The sequence below is a fragment of the Balaenoptera musculus genome, chromosome 3, assembly GCF_009873245.2.
Source record: "Balaenoptera musculus isolate JJ_BM4_2016_0621 chromosome 3, mBalMus1.pri.v3, whole genome shotgun sequence".
NCBI classification, from domain to species: domain Eukaryota; kingdom Metazoa; phylum Chordata; class Mammalia; order Artiodactyla; family Balaenopteridae; genus Balaenoptera; species Balaenoptera musculus.
In genome coordinates this window covers 75,119,720-75,142,362 of record NC_045787.1, presented here as the reverse complement: position 1 = coordinate 75,142,362, position 22,643 = coordinate 75,119,720, and the positions used below count along the sequence as shown (strand labels likewise).

Here is a 22,643-nt window from a genome sequence, read left to right as displayed (position 1 = left end):
ATTTGTGACAACATGGATAGATCTTGAGAGTATTATGTTAAGTGAAACAAGTCAGACTGAGAAAGACATATACCCTATGATTTCACTCTTATGTGGGATATAAAAAACAAAGAAACAAATGACCAAAATAATTGAGCAAACCAGACCAAACCAAAACAAACACAGATATGAATAGAGTAGTGGTTACCAGAGGGGAAGGGGTAGAGGGGTGGGTGGAGAGAAGGGGATCAACTGTATGGTGACAAATGGAAACTCAATTTTTGCTGGTGAGCACACTGTAGGTATACAGAAATAGAAATATAATGTTGTACACATGCAACAAATATAATGTTACAAACCAATGTTACCACAATAATAATAAAAAAGTCAGAGGCTGATTTAAGTGAAAAACTTAACTCAAAGGAAAGGGCAAGAGATAGGAAGTGGCATTTGACTTGCATTTTAAAGGATAATTAGGAGAGGCCAGGTATTTATAGGGTGGCAAGAATGGAGGTTTATATAGGCAGAGAAAACATAAGAGCAAAGGGATAAGAAATGAAAATAGTTCAGTCATTGGGCACGCCTGGGAAAATGATGAAGAATGGAGACATACATAGGGCTAAATCATGAAGGGTCTTACATGTTTTGCTAAGGAATTTAAAATGTTTTCTACAGGTGATATGTGTGTTAATGAAGGACTTTTATCTGGGAAATGAAAAGACCACTGTGGAAAGAGCATACTGGTGTACTTTGGAAGATAAAGGGAAAAAGTAGGATCAAGATCAATAAAGTGGATATTGCCAACAGTTTACATAAGAAGCAATGAAGGCTTTTTAAATAAAGGTGATGACAGCGAAGGAAGAAACAGATTTGTAAATTAGGAAGAATGGCAAATATGTAAACCATATATCCTCACATCCTACACCTATGCTGGGACAGTACTGTGTTAGAATGGTGTTTATACCTTCAAAAGTGTGGGAACTGTTATTTTATCTTTTTACCCCTGAAACATGGCACAATGCCTGGCTCCCAGTAACTACTCAGTAACATTTTTTGAAGAATAAATAAATGCATGATAGCTAGCTGATTAGTTTCCTTCAAATATAACACAACCAAGAAGGTAGGTAAATCCCTATGATCTCAAAGAGGTAACCACAGATCTAGCTTTTGCCTGGCTAGTCAAGTATCCTTTCTCTTATTATTATGGACCCCCCCTAAAACTGAACACTTGGATAAAAATAAAGTACTACAAGACAAAGGAAGGTTATCAGATACAGAGAGCTATCAGAGAAGACATAGAAAAATGATTACTTCTGTTTGAGAGAAAGAAGCAGAAATAGGAGGGATTTCTGAAGAGATTAACATATGGAAGACAAAGGAAGGATCTAGGCAGATGACAGCATGTGCAGAGGCATGAAAGAGATGACATATTTAGGAAACATTAAGTTCAGTTTCAAAATTCAAATTTCTAGCTGAAAAAATATAACAGAAACACTAAAACAGATATTGTATACAGTTACAAATGTTTATACTGTTGATGACCAAAATTTGATGATATTCATATCCAATAAATTCATTTTCTTAATTTTTAAAATATGCAAACTTATTTTGTTAAAAAATAAAATAAAAACAAATAATGATTTGGCATTCCTGTGAGTCCATTTCACATATTTATTCAACAATTTTTTTTAATAAAATGATTGACAAACATGACCAATTTAGACTTGGCCTTTGCAATAAATACAACACACAAACATTACACACACACAAAAATTTTTTTTAAAAAGAAATGTACTTCTTTTATCAGTATCTAAAAAATACATAGCAGAACCCTGACTATATGAAACTTAACATCCTCAACATGTGAAATTCCTTACCTGATAAGCACTTCTATTAGAGACCATGCCCCTTTCATACAAGTTGGACACTGAAACAACTCTAAGTAATATCTTGACATGGCTGGGGACTTCCAAGGAGGGTGAAGGTGAAGAAGAGCTGACAATATATGAAAGTATCGACCAGAAAACGTATCTATGTTATCCTATTATTTAAAAATAAACAAACAAATAAAACACAATAGCTAAAAGTACAGTTTTACCAGCTAATTTAGTTTAAAACTATAATACCCAGACCTAACTTTCTTGGCAAAAATACGTGTTTGGACAAAGGAGAACAGATGGAAGCATGATGTTTAGCTAATTAAATATTGCAACTGAGAGAGAGGCACACTCTAAATATGTATCTACATATTAGATAATCCTAGCTATTGGGACTAATCTATGTCAAATGTCCATTTTACTTCTCATGATTATAGTGTGATTAAAAGAGTTCCCAAATGTGACCTGAAATGAACTGAAGAAACTTTACATGTAACATTCTGACTTATCACCAACATTAGTCTGACATAGCTTAAACCTGTTGTTTCTTCAAATTGTCACCTCGATTAAGAATATGACTAGAAATCTACCTTTGAAAAGCTGTTCCTATTGGTTTTCACAATAGGAACAAGGAGTAAGTTCAGTGTCTACATATACTATGAATAAAAATCATTACCAATGTACTAAATGAGTAATTTACTAAATGACATTCTAGATCCTTATAATTTGATTTTTACATTAGATACTTTACTGCCACAGAAAAAAATTCTGAGAAAATATTAAGTTAAAACACTCAGAGTAATACCTAGTATAGAGTTTAAAAACAGAAAAGAAATGGTAATAAATAAGTACTGCATTTATTATTAAATGAGGAAAAGAAATAATGGAGAGAGAAAATAAACTATAAACTTACAAAAACTGAGAAAGTGTTCATAGTTTAACATTCTTTGAAAGACTATAAAACCCATAAGACTGCTCTTACCTGTAGAATGTTCTCTAGAAGAGCGTGAAGAAGGCAAACAGGAGGGATATAATGTGATTGCAAAGAGGAAAGTTCCTCAATTGCTTCTTTAAAAAACTGTCCTTCTATGAGGCTTTCAATTAAATTTAATACACCTCTGGGAAATTCAGCATTTTTAACCTAAGAAAGGAAAGATTCTATGACTCAAAGAAAAGAAGGGGAAAATTCTGAGATGAAATTTTGAATTAGCAAGGAGCCTGAATTTCCTCATCTGTAAAATGAACAATCCCTGCCCTCACTACTTCACTAGGTTGTTATGTGGGTCCAAAAGAATGATTTGTATGAATGTGTTTTACAACAATAAAATTGCACTGCAAAACATATACATTATTGTTTTATTTATTATTCTCTGTCGCCTTGAATAGTAAGAGGAAACACTACCTCTAAAAGGAAACTTTAAAAGGCATTTGCAAAGTCGGACTGATAATGAGACTTCAGTTGGAGGTACAACCACACATAGTTTTAATTTAGATGCAAAATTACTTTTTGGTGTTCTTTAAAACTTATAAGCAAACTATGTCTATTAACATATACTACATATATTAAGATGTCATCAAGCAGAATCAGTATTTGTAAAAAGTGACAACTGCTATAGTACCATAAAATTACTCTGAAGATGCACATTAATAAAACTCTAAGAGTTCCACAAAATACAGCCTCCTTGGTCAAAATATTTTTAACAATAAAAGTGACTCCTTTGACCTAGTTGAGAATCAAGAATACTCTGAAAGACTCATGGACTAAAACAATCAATTGTAAAGGAATGAATAATGATATAAAGAAAATAATATACTCATAAATATTACACTGAAAATTTAATCTAGAAGTAGTAATTATGAAACCTATGAAATGTATGAATAGGGATACATAACTCACCTGTGATGAGCACAAGGTAAGTTTTTAATTCTTCTTATCAATTTTTATTACTGTATAGAATTTTTTTTGGAGCTTTGATAGAATACTATTTTTCTTTTTCACTTCTGATTAGAGAAACTACACTTCAAATTTGATAAGAAGCTTTGTCTTGCTGACAACACATACCTTTATATCAAAACAACTAATAATAAAACATAAAGCTTCTTTTTGCCCCCATTAGCACCCTACTCCAAATTTCTTACCTCAACATTGTATACTGGTTGTTTATCTATTCTAATGCAGCTGTATCTTATAGCCTACAAAACAGAAACCATTAATTAAAATTAAACATTTTTAGGTCAAAAAATACAGTTCAGCTTACAAAGATAAAACCTTGGCCAAACTTACAAAACAGATTCAGGAAGACATTAATAGATATAATTGATCTGATTCTCATGTTTAACTAGGGACCTCCATCATTTTAGGGTAATGGCACTCTCATGAGTATGAACAGTCTCTACTTTCCCTTCTAAATTAAAATAATGTAAAAGGTAAAGTCATATTTACTTTGAAGACCTGAAGAGGTCCATTGTCCTTAGTATTTTAATAATTAGAAATATAAATGGAGAGAGCATTTATAAAATGCTCCTATGGACTTTTGTATGAAACTCCATAGGAGAAAAAATGTAGTCATGTTTTGTAATATAATCACATGTAAAATCTTCCTCTACTGTAAAATACCTGTAAGTTTGTATTTGTTTAAAAGATTATACTGGAAAAATATTTGCAAACATAAAAAGAGATAATATCCTGATTATATAAAGAGTTCTAGAAGCAGTGGTATAAAACAACCTACTGAAAAAATAGAGAAGAGTACCAACAAGCGGTTGGCAGAGGAAGAAATACACAAATGGCAAGTGAAGGCATAAAATATGCTCAAACTTGCTGCTAACAGAAGAAATACAAATTAAAACAATGATAGAGGCTTGGCTTCCACTTAGGATACAGAAAGCTGAAAAGAGAGGCCTTCCCACATTATGAACAATAAAAACGTAAAATCTATGAAATGATAACTTCACCTGAACCCTTACGACAGCAGAGGTCTTAGTGCAACAAACTAAACAGAGATATGAAGAAAAGACAGGAGTCTCCAAGGACATGGGACATGAGCACCGATTTATCTGAGAGAGTTTAGCAGGAAGAGGAGGACTCCACTACAGTGGGTAAGAAGATTTCAGCTTAAATTTTTCACCACTTACTAAAGGCCAAGTGTGGGCCAGCATGAGAAAACGGAACCCCTGGGAATCAACAAAATGCGGGGAGTTTGCACTCAATGGCATGATCTTCTCCACGGACCTCACTGGGTGCTCATGCAAATGAAAAGAGACAGGGTGGGAGACTAAAGAAAGTCTCCCTAGTGGTAGAGGCCGAGACTTGAACAGCGGCTGCTGTGGGAAGGGCAGCAAATGTGGCTACCCTCAGGGCACACATGCAAACCCATAACCTGCTGGATAAGGAAATAGGAAAAAAATCCTTTACCCCCAGAGAGGGGCAGGAAGAGATGGTGATCCCAGATCATCCCCTATTACTTGGGGCAGGGCAAGAACACTGAAAAAGCCCTTCCCCAAAACTCAGGGAGCCTCAAAGCTTTTCTCAGACTGAGGCTGAACGAGGACAACAGAAACGGGGATCCTCCAGCCCTCATTCTCCAATAGCAGGTTAACAAGCAAAAAGTTACAGCAGTTTGTAAAACACATAACTTAGCCGTAGTATCACTGAGGTATAAATGGCAGAGAATTCAGCAATTTACTAAATGTCCACATACAATAATTACTATTAACAAAAATTAATGAACTAAGAAAATTATTTTAAGACATATTAAACATAATGACTCATTATTATTATTATTACTATTATTATACGTTGGTTACACTACAGAATGAGAGAAAACTATACAAAATTTTTAGTACGTCAAGTTCTACCTGAGCTCTGTATATGTGTTTCCTTAAGGCATTTTTTATGTCAGCAATATCCACATCTGTCCTGATATCCTTGGTTTTTGATTCTTTGGCATGATCAGCAAAAACAGAATTCTTCATTTCTTTCTGTATACACAAAAAAGTACCTTAGACAATGTACTGAAGAGTGTCAACACAAATGCTAAGTATCACAATGGACAACATAACACAAGAACACATTCATGCAGTGTTAACCACAGCAAAGATCCTTACAATTATACTATATAAAGATTACAGAATGAAATTTAAAAAATTAAAAACCAGATGTTTTAATTGCAAAGTTTTACCTGATATTTACATGTGCACTTTAAGTACTTTTTACTTTAACCTGTTCCAAATCTTTCCTGGAACCTCTCTCTCTTCCTTGTTTTTTTTGTTTTTTTTTGTTTTTTTTTGGTTGCCATGTTCCCACAAAAAATGATTATTTATCTTTATCATTCTTCTGAAGATCCCTCTGAATACATATAAACATGCTGTCTATACTGTAAAATAGAGTTATACTCTAGAAAAGTTAACTCAAGAAGGATCCTGTTTAAAAGACAAGCTATCTTATTAATAATGGTCTGTACTATACCAGGGAAGAGCAAGATAAAAAACTAAAATTTAGATTATTTAGATTAGAATGTATTAGCCAAACTACATACACATGTATTTTTCATTTTAAGAATTTTAGCCTCTTTTGTCAGAACGTTTCTTTTCTTTTTTGTTTTAGTCAGGGAAAATAAAATATATTTGAATATCCTGATTAACTCAAATTCTTTCTGTACACATGTAAAAATATTTTCATTGTGAACCAAAGCTAATTATAACATTAATTATGAATATTACACCAGATCAAATCAAGAAGATTCTTTTCATAAGATGTACAGGTTATATTTAACACAGCAAGCAATCACAAAAATCAGATTATATGTGTAGGTGATATTAGGGAAGAGCCAAAAGAAATTAAAACTGTTTTTTGTTTTTTTCAGCTTAGCTTACAAAGTTTTACCTGATCTCTATAAACGTGCTTTCTTAAGGTACTTTTGTCATGTTCATTGTCCTTCCTGGAATCTCTTTCTTTCTCTTTTTTGCGTTTTTTCCTCAAAGTATAATTCCTTTGAATATCTTCATCCTCTTTCTTAATTTCCTTCTAAACATATTTAGACCACAATTAAACAAATCTAAACATGAATGATATATGTTACAAAATCCACATAAATTCAAGACGAGTCTGACTTATAACACATTAAAAAAAAGTTACATACAATACGAAATTTCATTCACTGTTGGAGTGGGTATACATTAGTAAAATATTTTGGAAAACAGTTGTTCATTATCTAGTAGACTTGAACATGCACAGTCCTTATAACCCAGAATTCTCTTAGGGATATATCCTAAGCTAGAGGAAGTCTTGAACATGTGCACCAAAAGTAATGTAAGAAAAGGTTCATACTATTCATGGCAGAAATGCTCACAGTTACAAAAACCAATCAATCCATCAAAAACAAACCAATAAAAAGAAACCAAAATGTTTATCAATAGTAAAATGGATAAAAGGTATAACTGTGAAACAGTGAAACATATACACCCACAAAAAAGTAAATCACAGAAGATTATAAATACCACAAACTAGAAAAGTTCATTAAGAGGCAAAACTAAACAATGTATTGGTAGGGATACATATGTAGGTGGTAAAACTATAATGAAAAACAAGAAAATATTAAAACAAATTCCAAAACAGAGGTTACCTATCATGGGTAAGGGGAAGAAAAAGGGATGCAGTTTGGAAATGACACAGCAGAATCTTAAAAAGCTGGGAATGCTCTATTTCTTAACCTGGCTGGTAGGTACATAAGCACTCATTTTCGTACTCTTTCAAAAATTATACACAAATGCTTTATAAACACATATAATGTGTACATTAATTCAGAAGAAACAACTTCATAACTGGCACTATTAGAAAAGAGTGTAAAATATAAATAAATTACTTTTAATTTGGAAGATCTTACCTGATTTCCATATGTATGCCTTCCTAAGGCATTTCTCATTTTAACAAATTTCAAATCTTTACTAGAATCTCTGTATTTTTCTTTTCTGTGATGTTCAGTTAAAATAGAATGAACATTAACATCTTCATCATGATTTTTCACTTCTTTCTGCATGTTTATAAAAATACTTTAGTTAGACTATAGATTAGCCATAGCCTCAACACAACCAATGCAAGTCACAACAAAAAAAACTCAGGAACGTAGGCTTTATGAAACATACACATGAGATTAAGTATAATAAAGAGCATTATGAATTATATTACATTTTAGTTATACTAAGATAAAAGAGAAAAATAAAGATTTTTAGTTCTTAAAGTTTATACTGTGTTTACAAACACATTTAATTTAGGTATTTGGTTAACTTACTCTTTCTTGGAATCTCTGCCTTTTAAAAATTTGTCATGATTAGTCAAAAGAGATTTGGTTATCTTCATTATTTTCTTTTATTTTTCCAAATGTTTGTGAAAATAATTTAGGCTCTACATCAAATAGAGTCTTGCCATTAGGCATATCAAATGAAACATCTCAGAAAATCTTTGTATAGGAAAAATGTATAATAACATTAAAATGGATAAGAAGTATCGTAAACCATATTGTTTATTCTTTACACTAAGAAATTTATTTAAAAAAATAGAAATTGTGACCTGAATTTGATATACATTCTCCTGAGTTCTAAAAGGAACTCAAGATGTTTACAGATGTATTCTTTTTACTCTTTTTTAAATTTAGATATAGTTGATGTACCATATTATATAAGTTACAGGTATACAATGTAGTGATGCACAATTTTTAAAGGTTATACTCAACTTATAGTTATTATAAAATACTGGCTATATTTCCTGTGTTGTACAACATATCCTTGTAGCTTATTTATTTTATGCCTAATAGTTTATACCTCTTAGTCCCCTACCCCTATGTTGCTCCCTCCCAGCTATTCCCTCTCCCCACTGGTAACCACTAGTTTGTTCTCCATATCTGTGAGTCCATTTTAATTTTGTAATATTCAGTGGTTTTATTTTTTAGATTCCACATATAAATTATATCATAACGTATTTGTCTTTCTCTGCTTGACTTATTCCACTTAGTATAATACCTCCAAGTCCATCCATGTTGTTGCAAATGGCAAAATTTCATTTTTTATGGCTGAGTAGTATTCCACTATATCTATATGTCTATACAGATACACAGATCTCCCTTCTTCTTTATCCATTCATTTGTTGATGGACACTTAGGTTGCTTCCATATCATGGCAATTGTAAATAATGCTGCTATAAACACTGGTATGCTTGGATATTTTGAAACTAGTGTTTTCCTTTTTTTCTGATATGTACCCAGGAATGAAATTGCTGGGTCATATGGTAGTTCTGCTTTTAGTTTTTTTTTTAGAAACTGCCATACTATTTTCCACAGTGGGTGCACCAATTTATATTCCCATCAACAGTGTACGAGGGTTCCGTTTTCTCTACATCCTCACCAATATTTATTTGTGGTTTTTTCCGTGATAGCCATTCTGACAGATGTGAAGTGATATCTCATTGTGGATTTAATTTGCATTTCTCTGATGATTAACGATGTTAAGCATCTTTTCATACACCTGCTGGCCATCTGTATGCCTTCTTTAGAAAAATGTCTTTTCAGGTCTTCTGCCCATTTTTTAATTGGGTTGTTTCTTTGGTATTGAGATGCATGACCTGTTTATTTATTTTGGCTATTAACCCCTTATTGGTCATATCATTAGCAAATATATTCTCTCATTCAGTAGGTTGTCTTTTCATTTTGTCAATGGTTTACTTTGTTTTGTAAAAGCTTTTAAGTCTAATCAGGTATCATTTATTTATTTTTACTTTTATTTCCTGGGCTTTAGGATACAGATTCAAAAAAAAATACTGTGACAATTTATGTCAAAGAGTGTTATGCCTATATTCTCTTCTGGGAGTTTTATGGTTTTAGGGCTTACATTTAAGTCTTTTATATATTTTGAGTTTATTTTTGGACATAATGTGAGGAAATGTTCTTATTTTATTGTTTTATATTTAACTGTCCAGTCTTTCCAGCATCAGTTGTTGAAGAGACTGTCTTTTCACCATTCCATATTCTTGCCTCCTTTGTTGTAGATTCATTGAGCATAACTGTGTGGACTTACTTCTGGGCTCTCTACTCTGTTCCAATGATCTATGTGTCTGTTTTTGTGCCAGTACCATACTGTTTTGATTACTGTAGCTTTGTAGTATAGTCGGATGTAGTATCGTCCGAAGTCAGGGAGCATGATTCCTTTGGCTCTGTTCTTTCTCAAGAGTGTTTTGGCTATCGGGCTCTTTTGTGTTTCCATTCAAATTTCAAAATTATTTGTTCTACTTCTGTGAAAAATGCCCTTGGTATTTTGATAGGGATGGCACTGAATCTGTAGATTGCCTTGGTTAGTATGGTCATTTTTAACAATATTAATTCTTCCAATCCATGAACATGGGATATCTTCCCATTTGTTTGTGTTGGCTTCAATTTCTTTCATCAGTGTCTTACAGTTTTCTGAGCATTGGTTTTTTACCTCCTTAGGTAGGTTTACTCCCAGGTATCTTCTTCTTTTTGATGCAATGGTAAATGGGATTGTTTCCTTAATTTCTCTTTCTGATAGTTTGTTAGTGCATAGACAAGCAGATTTCTGTATATTAATTTTGTATTCTGCAACTTTACAGAATTCATTACTGAGCTCTAGCAGTTTGCTGATGGCATCTTTAGGATATTCTATGTATAGTATCATGTCATCTGCAAACAGAATTTTACATCTTACTTTTCAATTTGGATTCCTTTTATTTCTTTTTCTTCTCCAATTGCCATGGTTAGGACTTCCAATACTGTGTTAAATAAAAGTAGTGAGGGTAGGCATCCTTGTTTTGTTCCTGATCTTAGAGGAAATGCTTTCAGCTTTTTCCCATTGAATATGATGTTAGCTGTGGGTTGGTCATATGTGGCCTTTATTACGTTGAGGTATGTTCCCTCTATGCCCACTTTCTACAGAGTTTTTAACATAAATGGATGTTGAAGCTTTTTCTGTACCTATCGAGATGATCATATGCTTTTTATTCTTCAATTTGTTAATGTGTTGTATCACACTGATTGATTCCTGGTATTGAAAAATCCTTGCAACTCTGGGATAAATCCCACTTGATCATGGCATATGATCCTTTTAATGTACTGTTGGATTCAGTTTGTTAATATTTTATTGAGGATTTTTGCATCTATGTTCATTAGTGATATTGGCCTGTAATTTTCTTTTTTTGTGATACCATTGTCTGGTTTTGGTAACAGGGTGATGCTGGCCTCATAGAATGAGTTTGGAAGCATTCCTTCCTCAGCAATTCTCTGAAGTATTTTTTTTTTTTAAGTGGTTAATATAAGCATAGGTATATGCAATAAGTTACAAATAATTCTTTTTTTTTTTTAATTTCTCTGGAGTATTTTGAGAAGGATAAGTGTTAACTCTTCTCTAAATAAATGTTTGGTAGCATACACCTGTGAAGCTATCTGGCCCTGGACTTATGTTTGTTGGGAGATTTTTAATTACTGACTCAGTTTCATTACTGGTAATTGGTCTGTTCACATTTTCTATTTCTTCCTGGCTCAGTCTTGGTAGATTGTACATTTCTAGGTATTTGTCCATTTCTTCTGGGTTGTCCATTTTATTGGCATATAGCTGTTTGTAGTAGTCTCTTATGATCTTCTGTATTTCTGTGGTGTCAGTTGTCTTTTTCATTTCCAATTTTATTGATTTGGGCCCTCTTTTTTTCTTGATGAGTCCAGCTAAAGGTTTATCAATTTTGTTTATCTTTTCAAAGAAGTAGCTTTTAGTTTCATTGAGCTTTTCTATTGTTTTTTAAGTTTGTATTTCATTTATTTCTGCTCTGATCTTCATGATTTCATTCCTTCTACTAACTTTGGGTTTGTTTGTTCTTCTTTTTCTAGTTCCTTTAGGTGTAAGGTCAGGTTTTTTATTTGAGATTTTTCTTGTGTCCTGAGGTAAGCTTGTATTGCTATAAACTTCCCTCTTAGAATGTATTTTGCTGCCTTCTACTGATTTTAGATCACCATGCTTTTGTTTCCATCTGTCTCCAGGTATTTTTTCGATTTCCTCTTTGCTTTCTTCAGTGAGTCACTGATTGTTTAGTAGCATTTTTTAGCATCCATGTGTTTGTGTTTTTTGAATTTTATTCTTGTAGTTGATTTCTAGTCTCATAGCATTGTGGTTGGAAAAGTTGCCAGATAAGATTTCAATTTTCTTAAATTTACTGACATTTGTTTTGTGGCCTAGCCTGGAGGACATTTAATGTGCACTTGAAAAGAATGTGTATTCTGCTGCCTTTTGACAAAATGCTCTATATACACATATCTACTAAGTCCATTTGGTTTAATGTGTTATTTAAAGCTAGTGTTTCCATATTGATTTTCTGTCTGGATGATCTTTCCGTTGATGTAGGTGGGGTGTTAAAGTCCCCTACTATTATTGTATTGATATTACTGTCAAGTTCTCCCTTTTGTTTGTTAATATTTGCTTTATGTATTTAGGCGGTCCTATGTTTCTCCCTTTTGTTTGTTAATATTTGCTTTATGTATTTAGGTGGTCCTATTTTGGGTGCATATACATTTACAATTGTTATATCTTCTTCTTGGATTGATCCCTTGATCATTATATAATGTCCTCCTTTATCTCATAACAATCTTTTGTTTTTTCGGCACGTACTTTAAATTTATTTATTTATTTATTTATTTTTGGGTGTGTTGGGTCTTCATTTCTGTGTGAGGGCTTTCTCTAGTTGCGGCAAGCGGGGTCCACTCTTCATCGTGGTGCGCGGGCCTCTCACTGTCGCGGCCTCTTGTTGTGGAGCACAGGCTCCAGATGCGCAGGCTCAGTAGTTGTGGCTCACGGGCCCATTTGCTCTGCAGCATGTGGGATCGTCCCAGACCAGGGCTCGAACCCGTGTCCCCTGCATTGGCAGGCAGATTCTCAACCACTGCGCCACCAGGGAAGCCCAACAATCTTTAAAATCTATTTTGTGTGAGGTAACTGTTGCTATGCTGGCTTTCTTTTGATTTCAATTTGCATGGAATATCTTTTTCCATCCCCTCACTTTGTCTGTGTATGTCATTAATCTGAAGTGAGTCTCTTTTTGGCAGCATATATATGGGTTTTGTTTTTGTATGCATTCAGCTACTCTGTCTTTTGATTGAAGCATTTTATACACAACCTCTTGAGTTCTAAAACTCAAGATGTTTACAGAGGTATTTTAATAATTTCCCTATCTTTCATAAAATCTCCATATTTTTTCATGTTAAACTAAATTTATTTAATAACTCCATTATCTTACATCCTTTCTATATGTAAAAAATGTTATACTGTGGCTTATAATGCATATTTCAACAGACATATAAACTCAAAAGCCTCTTACTAAGATCATGTACATGTAGTTAATCATAGAAAATCATCTAAGTCACATAAATATCAACTGTATTTTGAAAAAGCTAGAGAAAATCGCAAAAATATTTTAATCTCTTAGAAAGTTTTATTTACACTCTCCATATGTGATTTTGTAAGGTACTGCTCAGTCAAAGAAGTTCCAAATTGTTCCTAGAATTCTCTTTGTAAAATTTGATAGATGCAGTAAAAACAAATTTTAATTTCTTTCTAATCACATTTAAAAATATTTTAGTTTAGACTAAGTAATAATAATTAGTAGGCTAATGATTTGGTAAACCAATTAGAGTCTCTTTTATAAAAACAGTATGAAACTGAACATAACTGAACATCAGGTCTTCTAGGGTAGAACTAATAATGTCTTTTTTGGTTGCTCCTACTAACTGAAAAATTTTAGTTGAGAGCCACATATATGCTTTCTTAACGTACTTTTCACTGCTCCAAGTTCAGAGCCCTTCATGTTTTTTTGTTTTCCATATTTAATCAAACTGGAATTCACTTGTGCCATTTAAAAAAACTTGATCTATATGCAGTAAAATACTTGAATTTAGACCATGAATATGAATACATATATTGATGAATCCTTTGTAAGACACATGTTACATTCAACATACCGAGTTGTTTTAAGTAATTACCATGTGTTGAGAACACACTATGTATTAGGAACTGTGACTCTCCATATGCACATATATATTATTTCAATAAGAGCCTCAAAATAGAAACATGGACAATATCCCAATACCTTCAAATTATAGACTGTAAATCAGAGCTGGGTTCAAATACCAGCTCTGTGATTCCAAAATCATTATTTCCACCAAATAATGCCTTTCACAAATTTTGTAAGAAAAATCAGAAATGTAAGATTTTTTTAGAGTATAAAGTGTTACCTGGGTTCTGCACATCATCTCTTTTAAGGCACCTTTCATTTCAAGAAATCCCATATCTTTCCTGAAATCTTTGTTTTTTTCTTGATTGCTATGGTTATTCCAAACAGAACTGGTTTGGGAATCTTCATCATTCTGAATTTCTTTCTGTATGTATGTAAATATGGTTTAGGCAATCAATTAAGTATGATTTCAACATTATGTACTCTTTATGGTATCCAACTTTATAATTGCAAAATATTTTGGTAGTCAAACAAGTAGGTACAAGAATGCACTCTTCTAAATCAAAGGTTATTAAACACTAGTAAGTTCCCTGAAGGGAAAAAAATCATTACAACAAAGGTCCCAAATAATAAAATAATAATAATGTATCTCAAGAAAAGCTAATGCTCTGTTGGTCTAGTAACAAGCAACCCTTTTTATGAATAATCATGAACCAAACTATTTTATCTAGTCCCTTACCAAGTTAAAGTTACAATCTACTTCAACATTTTCTGATTATAGATGATTTCTCAGATTATTTTTCAGCTTTTTACTAGTAAGACTTCTTATTTGCACATCTATCATACAGAGAAGAAAATAGGCTAATAGTTGAATTCACAGCTCTTATTTTACTTGAACATTAGTAAGCAATTATCTTCACCTAACTCTATCTCAAACACATTTATTTCTCTTGCTAAGAAATCCAAACTGAATTTTTAACTACCTACCAATAATAATTTAAAATATAGTTGCATATGTACTTGTACATAAAATTCTTGAAGTTTAGTAAGATAAAGAATTGAGAGTAAAGATGAATTCAAGTACTTGTTACGCAAGAGTATTCAGAGATTCACCATCTTTACACAAAGAGACTGGAGAATCACTGTCCTCCTAGGGAACAATCATGATACAGCTGAAATGTGGTTAAGGCCTATGGTGTGATTTTTGGTTCCCTTTCACTTGTACTGGGCTTCCTATATGGATGTGAGGGCCCTTTAGCAGCCTGCAATCTTGCAACCAGACAACAATCCCTGAGAGTAGTTGATTAAATTTCTTCAGTTACTCAGAAAAGTGAAATTGAAAACCATGAAAAATGAAGACTTTTCTTCTGTCTTATTCCTGGAATCAAAGAAAGTATTACTCTGAATGTACAATTTCCATTAAGGACAACTTTAATGGGGATAAACTGAGTTTCTGGCTTCAAATTTCACATGGTTGACAAAGAGGATAAATCCTCAGGCTTAGATCATCAAGAAATGTCTAAAATACAGGATGAATTAATCCCATATAGTTTCCAGAATACATACGCAAAAGAACATACCATTATCATTAGCAACTAGGGAAGAACACACTGTTTTCTAATTCTGAGTATTAAGATGCTATATACTGATCCGTGAATTAGAATGTATGATTCAAGTACCCTATTTAAGTTAAATAATTAAAAATCACAACGTGATAAACCATGACATTTGGAAAATTTTAAAAAATAATCTATTTTCTATAGCACTAAACAAATGATCAACATATAATTGTCTCCAAGCCACACTCTCTCCAACCAGCTACTCTTATGAAAGATATGGGCAGTATTTATCTGTAAATATTCATTACTTATTCCTTATTTTATAAAATTTTAGTGCCAACAATACACTAGGCATGGTGTTAGTTGTTTGTCTCCTATATGATCTAGGAAAAGAGCGCCATGTCTAATCTCCCTTATATAGTATAATGCTATGTTACAAACAGATGACCAAAAGCCTACTAATTCAGTAAATTATTCTATTACCTAAGATAGGGCAGCACAGTGTGGAAATGATAGTTGCCCTGGCTTCTGATTCACATATTTGACTTTGATTTCTATCTTAAAATAGGTATGGATACGCTTTGGTCTCAGGTCTTATTCCTTGATTCAGCCATGGCATTTGCCACACAACTTGAATGAATTCACAAGACTGGATGGAGAGCCAGAGAGGTCAAGTAATTAGAACAAGCATCTTTTGAGTACTCTACATGGTTCTTTTTTTTGGGGGGGCCACACTGCGTGGCTTGTGGGATCTTAGTTCCCCAACCAGGAATCGAACCCGGGCCCCCTGCAGTGGAAGCACCAAGTCCTAACCATTGGACCACTAGGGAATTCCCAGAGTGTTCTACATGGTTCTTAACTAGACTGACTACTAGCATATGGTAATCTCTACAGCATTAAGTATTTTTAACTACCCAGAAAGAGACCTTCCTATTATCAAGGAAACCTAATAATACTCGAATGCAGAAAGTAAAGGGAGACTTGAGGAGAGCAGCCTTAAAATTTTTTGAGTGCTTGGTCTTAAATTTTTGGTCTGACATACGATAGTTGTGAGATCATGGGAAAATTATTAAATTTGATTATACATCATTTCACTAACTGTAAAATGAGGCCATAGTGCATACCACACAGGAACGTAAGGTTTAAAATAAGATTAAGTGTGTAAAGTGCTTAGCATAGTGCCTGACACACAGTAATCACTCAATAAATAATGGCTTAGAGTAACAGTTGTATAACAACCAAAGTAAGGTAAGTATTACCTTCTACATGCAAAGGAAGAAATTCGGTCACAGAATAAATGACTTCCCTATGGTTAAAGAAGTAATAAGTTACAAATCTAGGTCAACAATTAGTTGATCTGGAACAAAAAGTGTATGTTTTTTCAATTACTACTATATTTCCATAAGACTTTTCTGTGGATCATTTTATTTCTTGGACAGATAATCAAAAGAAGTTTTGAGTATTCCTAAGTATTCTCTCCTTTTTGTGACATCTTCCTTGGGCCAAACAATTCAGATACATTAGTCCTTGCTCTTTCTGTATTTCTATACCTTGCACCATAATTTTACCAATGCACAATACACACTAACTGCAATTACCAGTTCCACATTCTGGTTTTCACCACATTTGTTTTGAAGTCTGGCAGGTGGTCTTATTCATTTTCTATAGTGCATAGCATAATGCCTGGTACAGCAAATGCCTTCAGCAAGTATCTATAAACCTGGACTAAATAATTCCTGATTCTGTTACTAAGTGGCTTTCCAAAAAGTTAAGTAGGTTAAACACAACTATTTTTTAAACAATTGCTCAATTGTTACTTTTGACTCAGTCATTTTATATGGCAACTCTTTTTAGAGGACACTTCAGAATCCATCTAATGAGGAATGTATTATATTCTATGCCAAAGAGGTAGAAGAAAAGCAAGACATCAAAATGAAGTTAACTATCTTATCCTCAGAAGGGATGACAAAATGTCTCCCTTATTTAGAATGAATGGTTATGAACTAACTCTTAGCTGTCTAATCTAGAGCTTATAAAACAATGTATTCTAAAAACAAATATAAGTTAGAGATTGTCTATTATTTTTGCTTGATATACTAATGTCCTCTAGTACTTCAGCAGCTGAATCTGATTGTGTCAGATTACTGTAAAATATGATTATGGAGAAAGCATAATACATATTACATTTTGTTCATTTCTTTCCATAGAGAAGGGAAATTCAGATACTTTTTCTAATTTAGTTAAGAATGGTTTTCACTCTGTTGAGAGTTAATACTACCTATAAACTGTTCAGTTAGGTAGATCAGATAGGATGCTTTAGGCTGCAAGTAATAGAAAACCAATGCAAATTAACGTAAACAACATGGAAATTGTTACCTCACAGAATGGCAATATGGTCCATTGCTAAGTCAGGTTTCAGGGTTGATTAATCCAGCAACTCAAGTATCTCTACAAGAGTCTACATTCTGTCTCTACACTTTGCTGTCTACAAGATTGGTTTCAACCTAAGGCTACTTCTCCTCATGGTCAAAGAATGGCTGCCAGTAGTAATTAAGGTTTCATTTCATTTTTCCATGTTTACACTTAGCAGATGCCAGGCTGACAGAGGCTCCTTTCAGAATGAGAAAGAAACTTCCCAGAAGCTCTTACATACCTCCTCTCTTCATGTCCCATGAATCAGAACTGGTTGACATGCCCATTCCTAGACCAATCACTGTCAAGGACAATGAGATTATCCATAGTCCAAGCAGATCCATCCTCTGAACTAAGGTCAAATTTCCAATCCACACTGCCACTACTCAGTAGGGAAAGGTAATTATAGAATGATATATTACATCTACTCTTGGAATACTCAAGGGTTGTTCATAATTTCTCTACTAATCTAACAAATATAAAATGAGAACTACTCATGTGCTAGGCTTTATGCAAGATGATTCAGATATAACTATGGAAAAGATAGACATCATCCTTGATGACCACAGTGCTTTTGGTTTAGGTGGGGAAAAAGACATTACCAAGTAATCAGCCAATTAATTAATTACAAACTGTGGATGAGTACTATAAAGCAAAATAGTGATATCAGAACACATTAGAGGTGAACCTAACTATTTTAATAAGGGGCCAGGGAGGCTTCCTTGAAGAGGCAGCATTATAACTGCAAACTGAATAAGCAGGAAGTAGGCAGGCATAGGGAGTGAGAGAATAGCGGAAAGGACCTTTTTAGGAAGAGAAATAGCTTTTCAGAAGACACTGAGGTAGGAAGTAGCCTAGCCTGTTTAAGAAACTGGGAAAGGCAGTTGTGTTATAGTATAGTGAGCATAGGAAAAAGTAGAGCAGGCTATAGTTGCAAAGGTAGGAGTGACAGGAACCCCATGCTAACTTAAAGCTGTATTAGAGGTTTACAACTTTATCCTAAGGGCAATGGGAAGCCATTGGACAGTTTTAAGTAGGAGAGAGACAGCATCAGAACTATTTTAGAAAGAGCATTTTAGATGTTACTTCTGGATGAAGCTGAATGGAGTAGAGAAAGAAAAGTAAGTTACTAGGAAATTAGCAAAAGTAAAGTAGAACAATAGGGAGAATAATAAGGAGTTGCTTCCAGCAGCACAGGGCAAAGAGGATGAACTCAATATGATGTTAATACAGAAGAGAAGCAGTTTATTCAAGAAGTATTTGAAATAAAATCAATAGGATTTGGTAATTGACAAGATGTGGGGAATTGGGCTTCCCTGGTGGCGCAGTGGTTAAGAATCCGCCTGCCAATGCAGGGGACATGGGTTCAAGCCCTGGTCCGGGAAGATCCCACATGCCGCGGAGTAACTAAGCCCGTGCGCCACAACTCCTGAGACTGCGCTCTAGAGCCCACGAGCCACAACTACTGAGCCTGCGTGCCACAACTACTGAAGCTCGTGTGCCTAGAGACCGTGCTCCACAATGAGAGAAGCCACCACAATGAGAAGCCCGCGCACCGCAACGAAGAGTAGCCCCCTCTCGCCACAACTAGAAAAAAAGCCCACGCGCAGCAACGGAGACCCAATACAGCCAAAAGTATATAAATAAAATAAATAAATTTATAAAAAAAAAAAAAAAAGATGTGGGGAATAAAGGAAAGGAAGGTTTCAAGGGTGATTCCCAGATTTCTAACATAAATTATTAGACAAAAGGTTGTATAGTATCTATCGAGATGGGAAACACTGAAGAAAGAGCTAAGGTTTCCTAGAAGACCAAGGTTCAGTTTTTAGACACACTGCAGGTTCTCTTCCACCTTGAGTGACCCTTCTTAAAAATTCTTCTTTGCTTACTTTTAGAGCAATTCTTCTAGGGTTATTTCCATTCAAACTACTTAAGGAGTGGTATGTACACCAAGTGAGATGTAGGTGGAGGAAGAGGACAGGAAAATATTTCTAAATTCTTAGAAACAGCTCCCTCTTTTCCAATGGGAAAATAACAGAAGAATTCTCATATGATACCTATAGCCCACTGCTGTTTTATTTATACTCTGGTTTAAAATGCTTAAAATTATTTTGTAATAAACATCACCAAAGCACTGAAAACAAAAGTAGAGACTCAAAATAAGACAAATTTTAAATTTAATAAGCAAGTTCTTTTCAAATATTTAAATAATTGAGAGCAACTGTCTTAAAAATGCCATTTTAGGGCTTCCCTGGTGGCACAGTGGTTGAGAATCTGCCTGCCAATGCAGGGGACATGGGTTCGAGCCCTGGTCTGGGAGGATTCCACATGCCGCAGAGCAACTAGGCCCGTGAGCCACAATTACTGAGCCTGTGCGGCTGGAGCCTGTGCTCCGCAACAAGAGAGGCTGCGATAATGAGAGGCCCGCGCACCGCGATGAAGAGTGGTCCCCACTTGCCACAACTGGAGAAAGCCCTCGCACAGAAACGAAGACCCAACACAGCCATAAATAAATAAATAAATAAATAAAATTAAAAAAAAATGTTTACTAATTTTTTGTTTGTTTGTTTTTTACTTACCTCTAAAAGAAAATCTCCTAGATACTGAATTGGATAAAATGGAGCCTTAAAGTTATCTTTTTCTTGTTCAGCCTTGATTCTCGCATTACTGGCAATCACATGAGTTATTTCACTTGGCGAATTTTTTGGCAAAAAAACATTTGCTTTTCCAGCCTCCAAAACTCTAAATGAAAATGTAAACAGTATAGAAAAGTATATTAAAAAGAAAGTATGTTTAGTCAAATTATCTAAATCAATTACTTCCTAGGAGTGGGAGCAGAACTTTCTGAAAGGAATTAATTCCTTTGGTCTATTTGAGTGCCACGGAGAATAACTATTGCAATGATTTCCTAAATTTTAAGTTGTTCAGAACAGATGTGTTTAAGAAATCATGCTATTCCGTCTACTTATCCATTTCTTGATATGGGAAAAGTTTTTAAGAATCAAGAATACTAAATTTCCAAGGGGGGAAAGCAACGGGGAGTGGAGGTGGAGGTGTAATAAAAAAAAAAAAATAGAATACTAAGTTTATTTCCTAAGGAAAAGTCACCTCAATAAGCCAAAAAAAACAATGCAAGAATTCTAAGAAAGTATTTACCTCAGAAGACAACATACCTCCAAGGAAATCATTCTGAACCACAAAAAAATAGAACTAAAGTTGACAAACTTCTTCTAAAAAATTAGCTTTTGAAAAAGTTTAACTTTGATTTACATTAAGAAATACATTTTACATTTAGGCTCAGAAGACACACAGACACAGACACACAAGCACACACACACCCAAAAGTTTCATGAAAATTCGTTACTGCTTAGGATTTAGAAAGCCACGAGAGAACACTACTACAACCTGAGAATAAGAAAAAAGCCAAATAATCCACAAAATCATAACTTTTCATGAACCCATCAGAGAACTGAGATGATAAGCCAACCAAGAAATTGAATTTCCAAAAGAGTGATAAGCACCCTTGTGAAGAGATTGGATACCCAAACTATTTCACTTTTGCCAGAGCACCGGAGAGAAGTAGCCACCATAAATGCAGGCAAGAAATGAAGGTAAAATCTTAATAAATTTAAAGGCCAAGTGTAGGCAGCATGACAGTTTAGAATAACTGAGAGTCCCTGACACATGGAAGGCCCCCCCTCAGTTGCAAGCTCTTTGCCACCAGCATCTATTAAGTATTCACAAAAAAGATTAGGGGCAGGTAACAGCAGGAACCCCACTGGTAGCGAAGGTGGGTCAGTGGGGACTGCCTGCCAACAAGAGACAGATGTAAAACCAGGCCCACTTCCCTGGATCCATCTCTCATATGAAGCAAAAGCCTTAAGTCATTTGGGTAAAGTAAGAAAGTCTTCTATTTCAGAATCCAGGAAAAGATGCACTGCTTTTGTTGTAAGAGCAGAAGTAAAACTCATCTGCCTTTGGGAAAGGGGTAGGAAAACTTCCTGCTGTGCAGCCCAAAAAAGATGGGATAAAGGATAGAAGCAAAAGCCACCTGTCCCTGGAGGAGGGGCAGGAATGCCACTTGGGCCTAGGTTCCTGCACTAATACAAAGCAGAGACCTAATGCTGGGGGAGGTGCTAGAAAGTCTCTTACCCAAGACCCTGCCCACAATACAAGGGAGAATTTGGCTGCCATGGGAAATTGAGACAGAAGCAATGGGTATATCCCAACCCCAGAGACCAAGAACATGAAGAATGCTTAAGACTAAAGCCTATCCAACAGAACGAAAACACACCAACCCTTACTCCCCAACCTAGAAATGAGTAGGAAGCAAGAGGGGAAGAATATGAAGAGCCCTTCTGTGATGAAGTGGTACAGGGACTACCAAAAGCTGAGAATGAATAAAGAACACTGATTAAAAAACCTCCAGCATCACAGGCCCCACGCTAAGCACAAGGGAACTGTAAACCACTGCTGGAATAAAATGAAATGATGCGCTGAAGATGAAAATAGCACTAACAAAACCCAAAGCCAGCTCAAAAATTGACAAGATTAACTCAACGACCCCATACTAACTGCCTTACAAGTAGGTCCATTTTTGGATATTAACATTATTCACCTCAGCCTCTACTGTTCTTCTATAGGGAATGTCTATGTATGCAAAAAAACCAAAACAAAAACACAAGACATACACAAAAATGGGAAAAAAACCAACAACAACCAAACCATTGTCAAGAGATAAAGGAATAAAGAGCACAGAGAGATGATCCACATGTTGAAAGTTTAAAAAAGTGACTTTAAAATAACTGTGAATGACAT

At 34.4% G+C, this 22,643-nt stretch overlaps 1 protein-coding gene across 1 annotated transcript in view; it reads right to left on the bottom strand.

Moving 5' to 3' along the window:
• Nucleotides 1–22,643, bottom strand: part of SLF1 (SMC5-SMC6 complex localization factor 1) — a 60,023-nt gene that overhangs the window by 24,305 nt on the left and 13,075 nt on the right. The window contains 8 exon segments of the mRNA XM_036849309.1: nt 1,857–2,020; nt 2,839–2,997; nt 3,996–4,049; nt 5,715–5,837; nt 6,742–6,882; nt 7,742–7,888; nt 14,135–14,278; nt 20,405–20,567. Of these exon segments, the coding sequence (XP_036705204.1) occupies nt 1,857–2,020; nt 2,839–2,997; nt 3,996–4,049; nt 5,715–5,837; nt 6,742–6,882; nt 7,742–7,888; nt 14,135–14,278; nt 20,405–20,567 (1,095 nt within the window).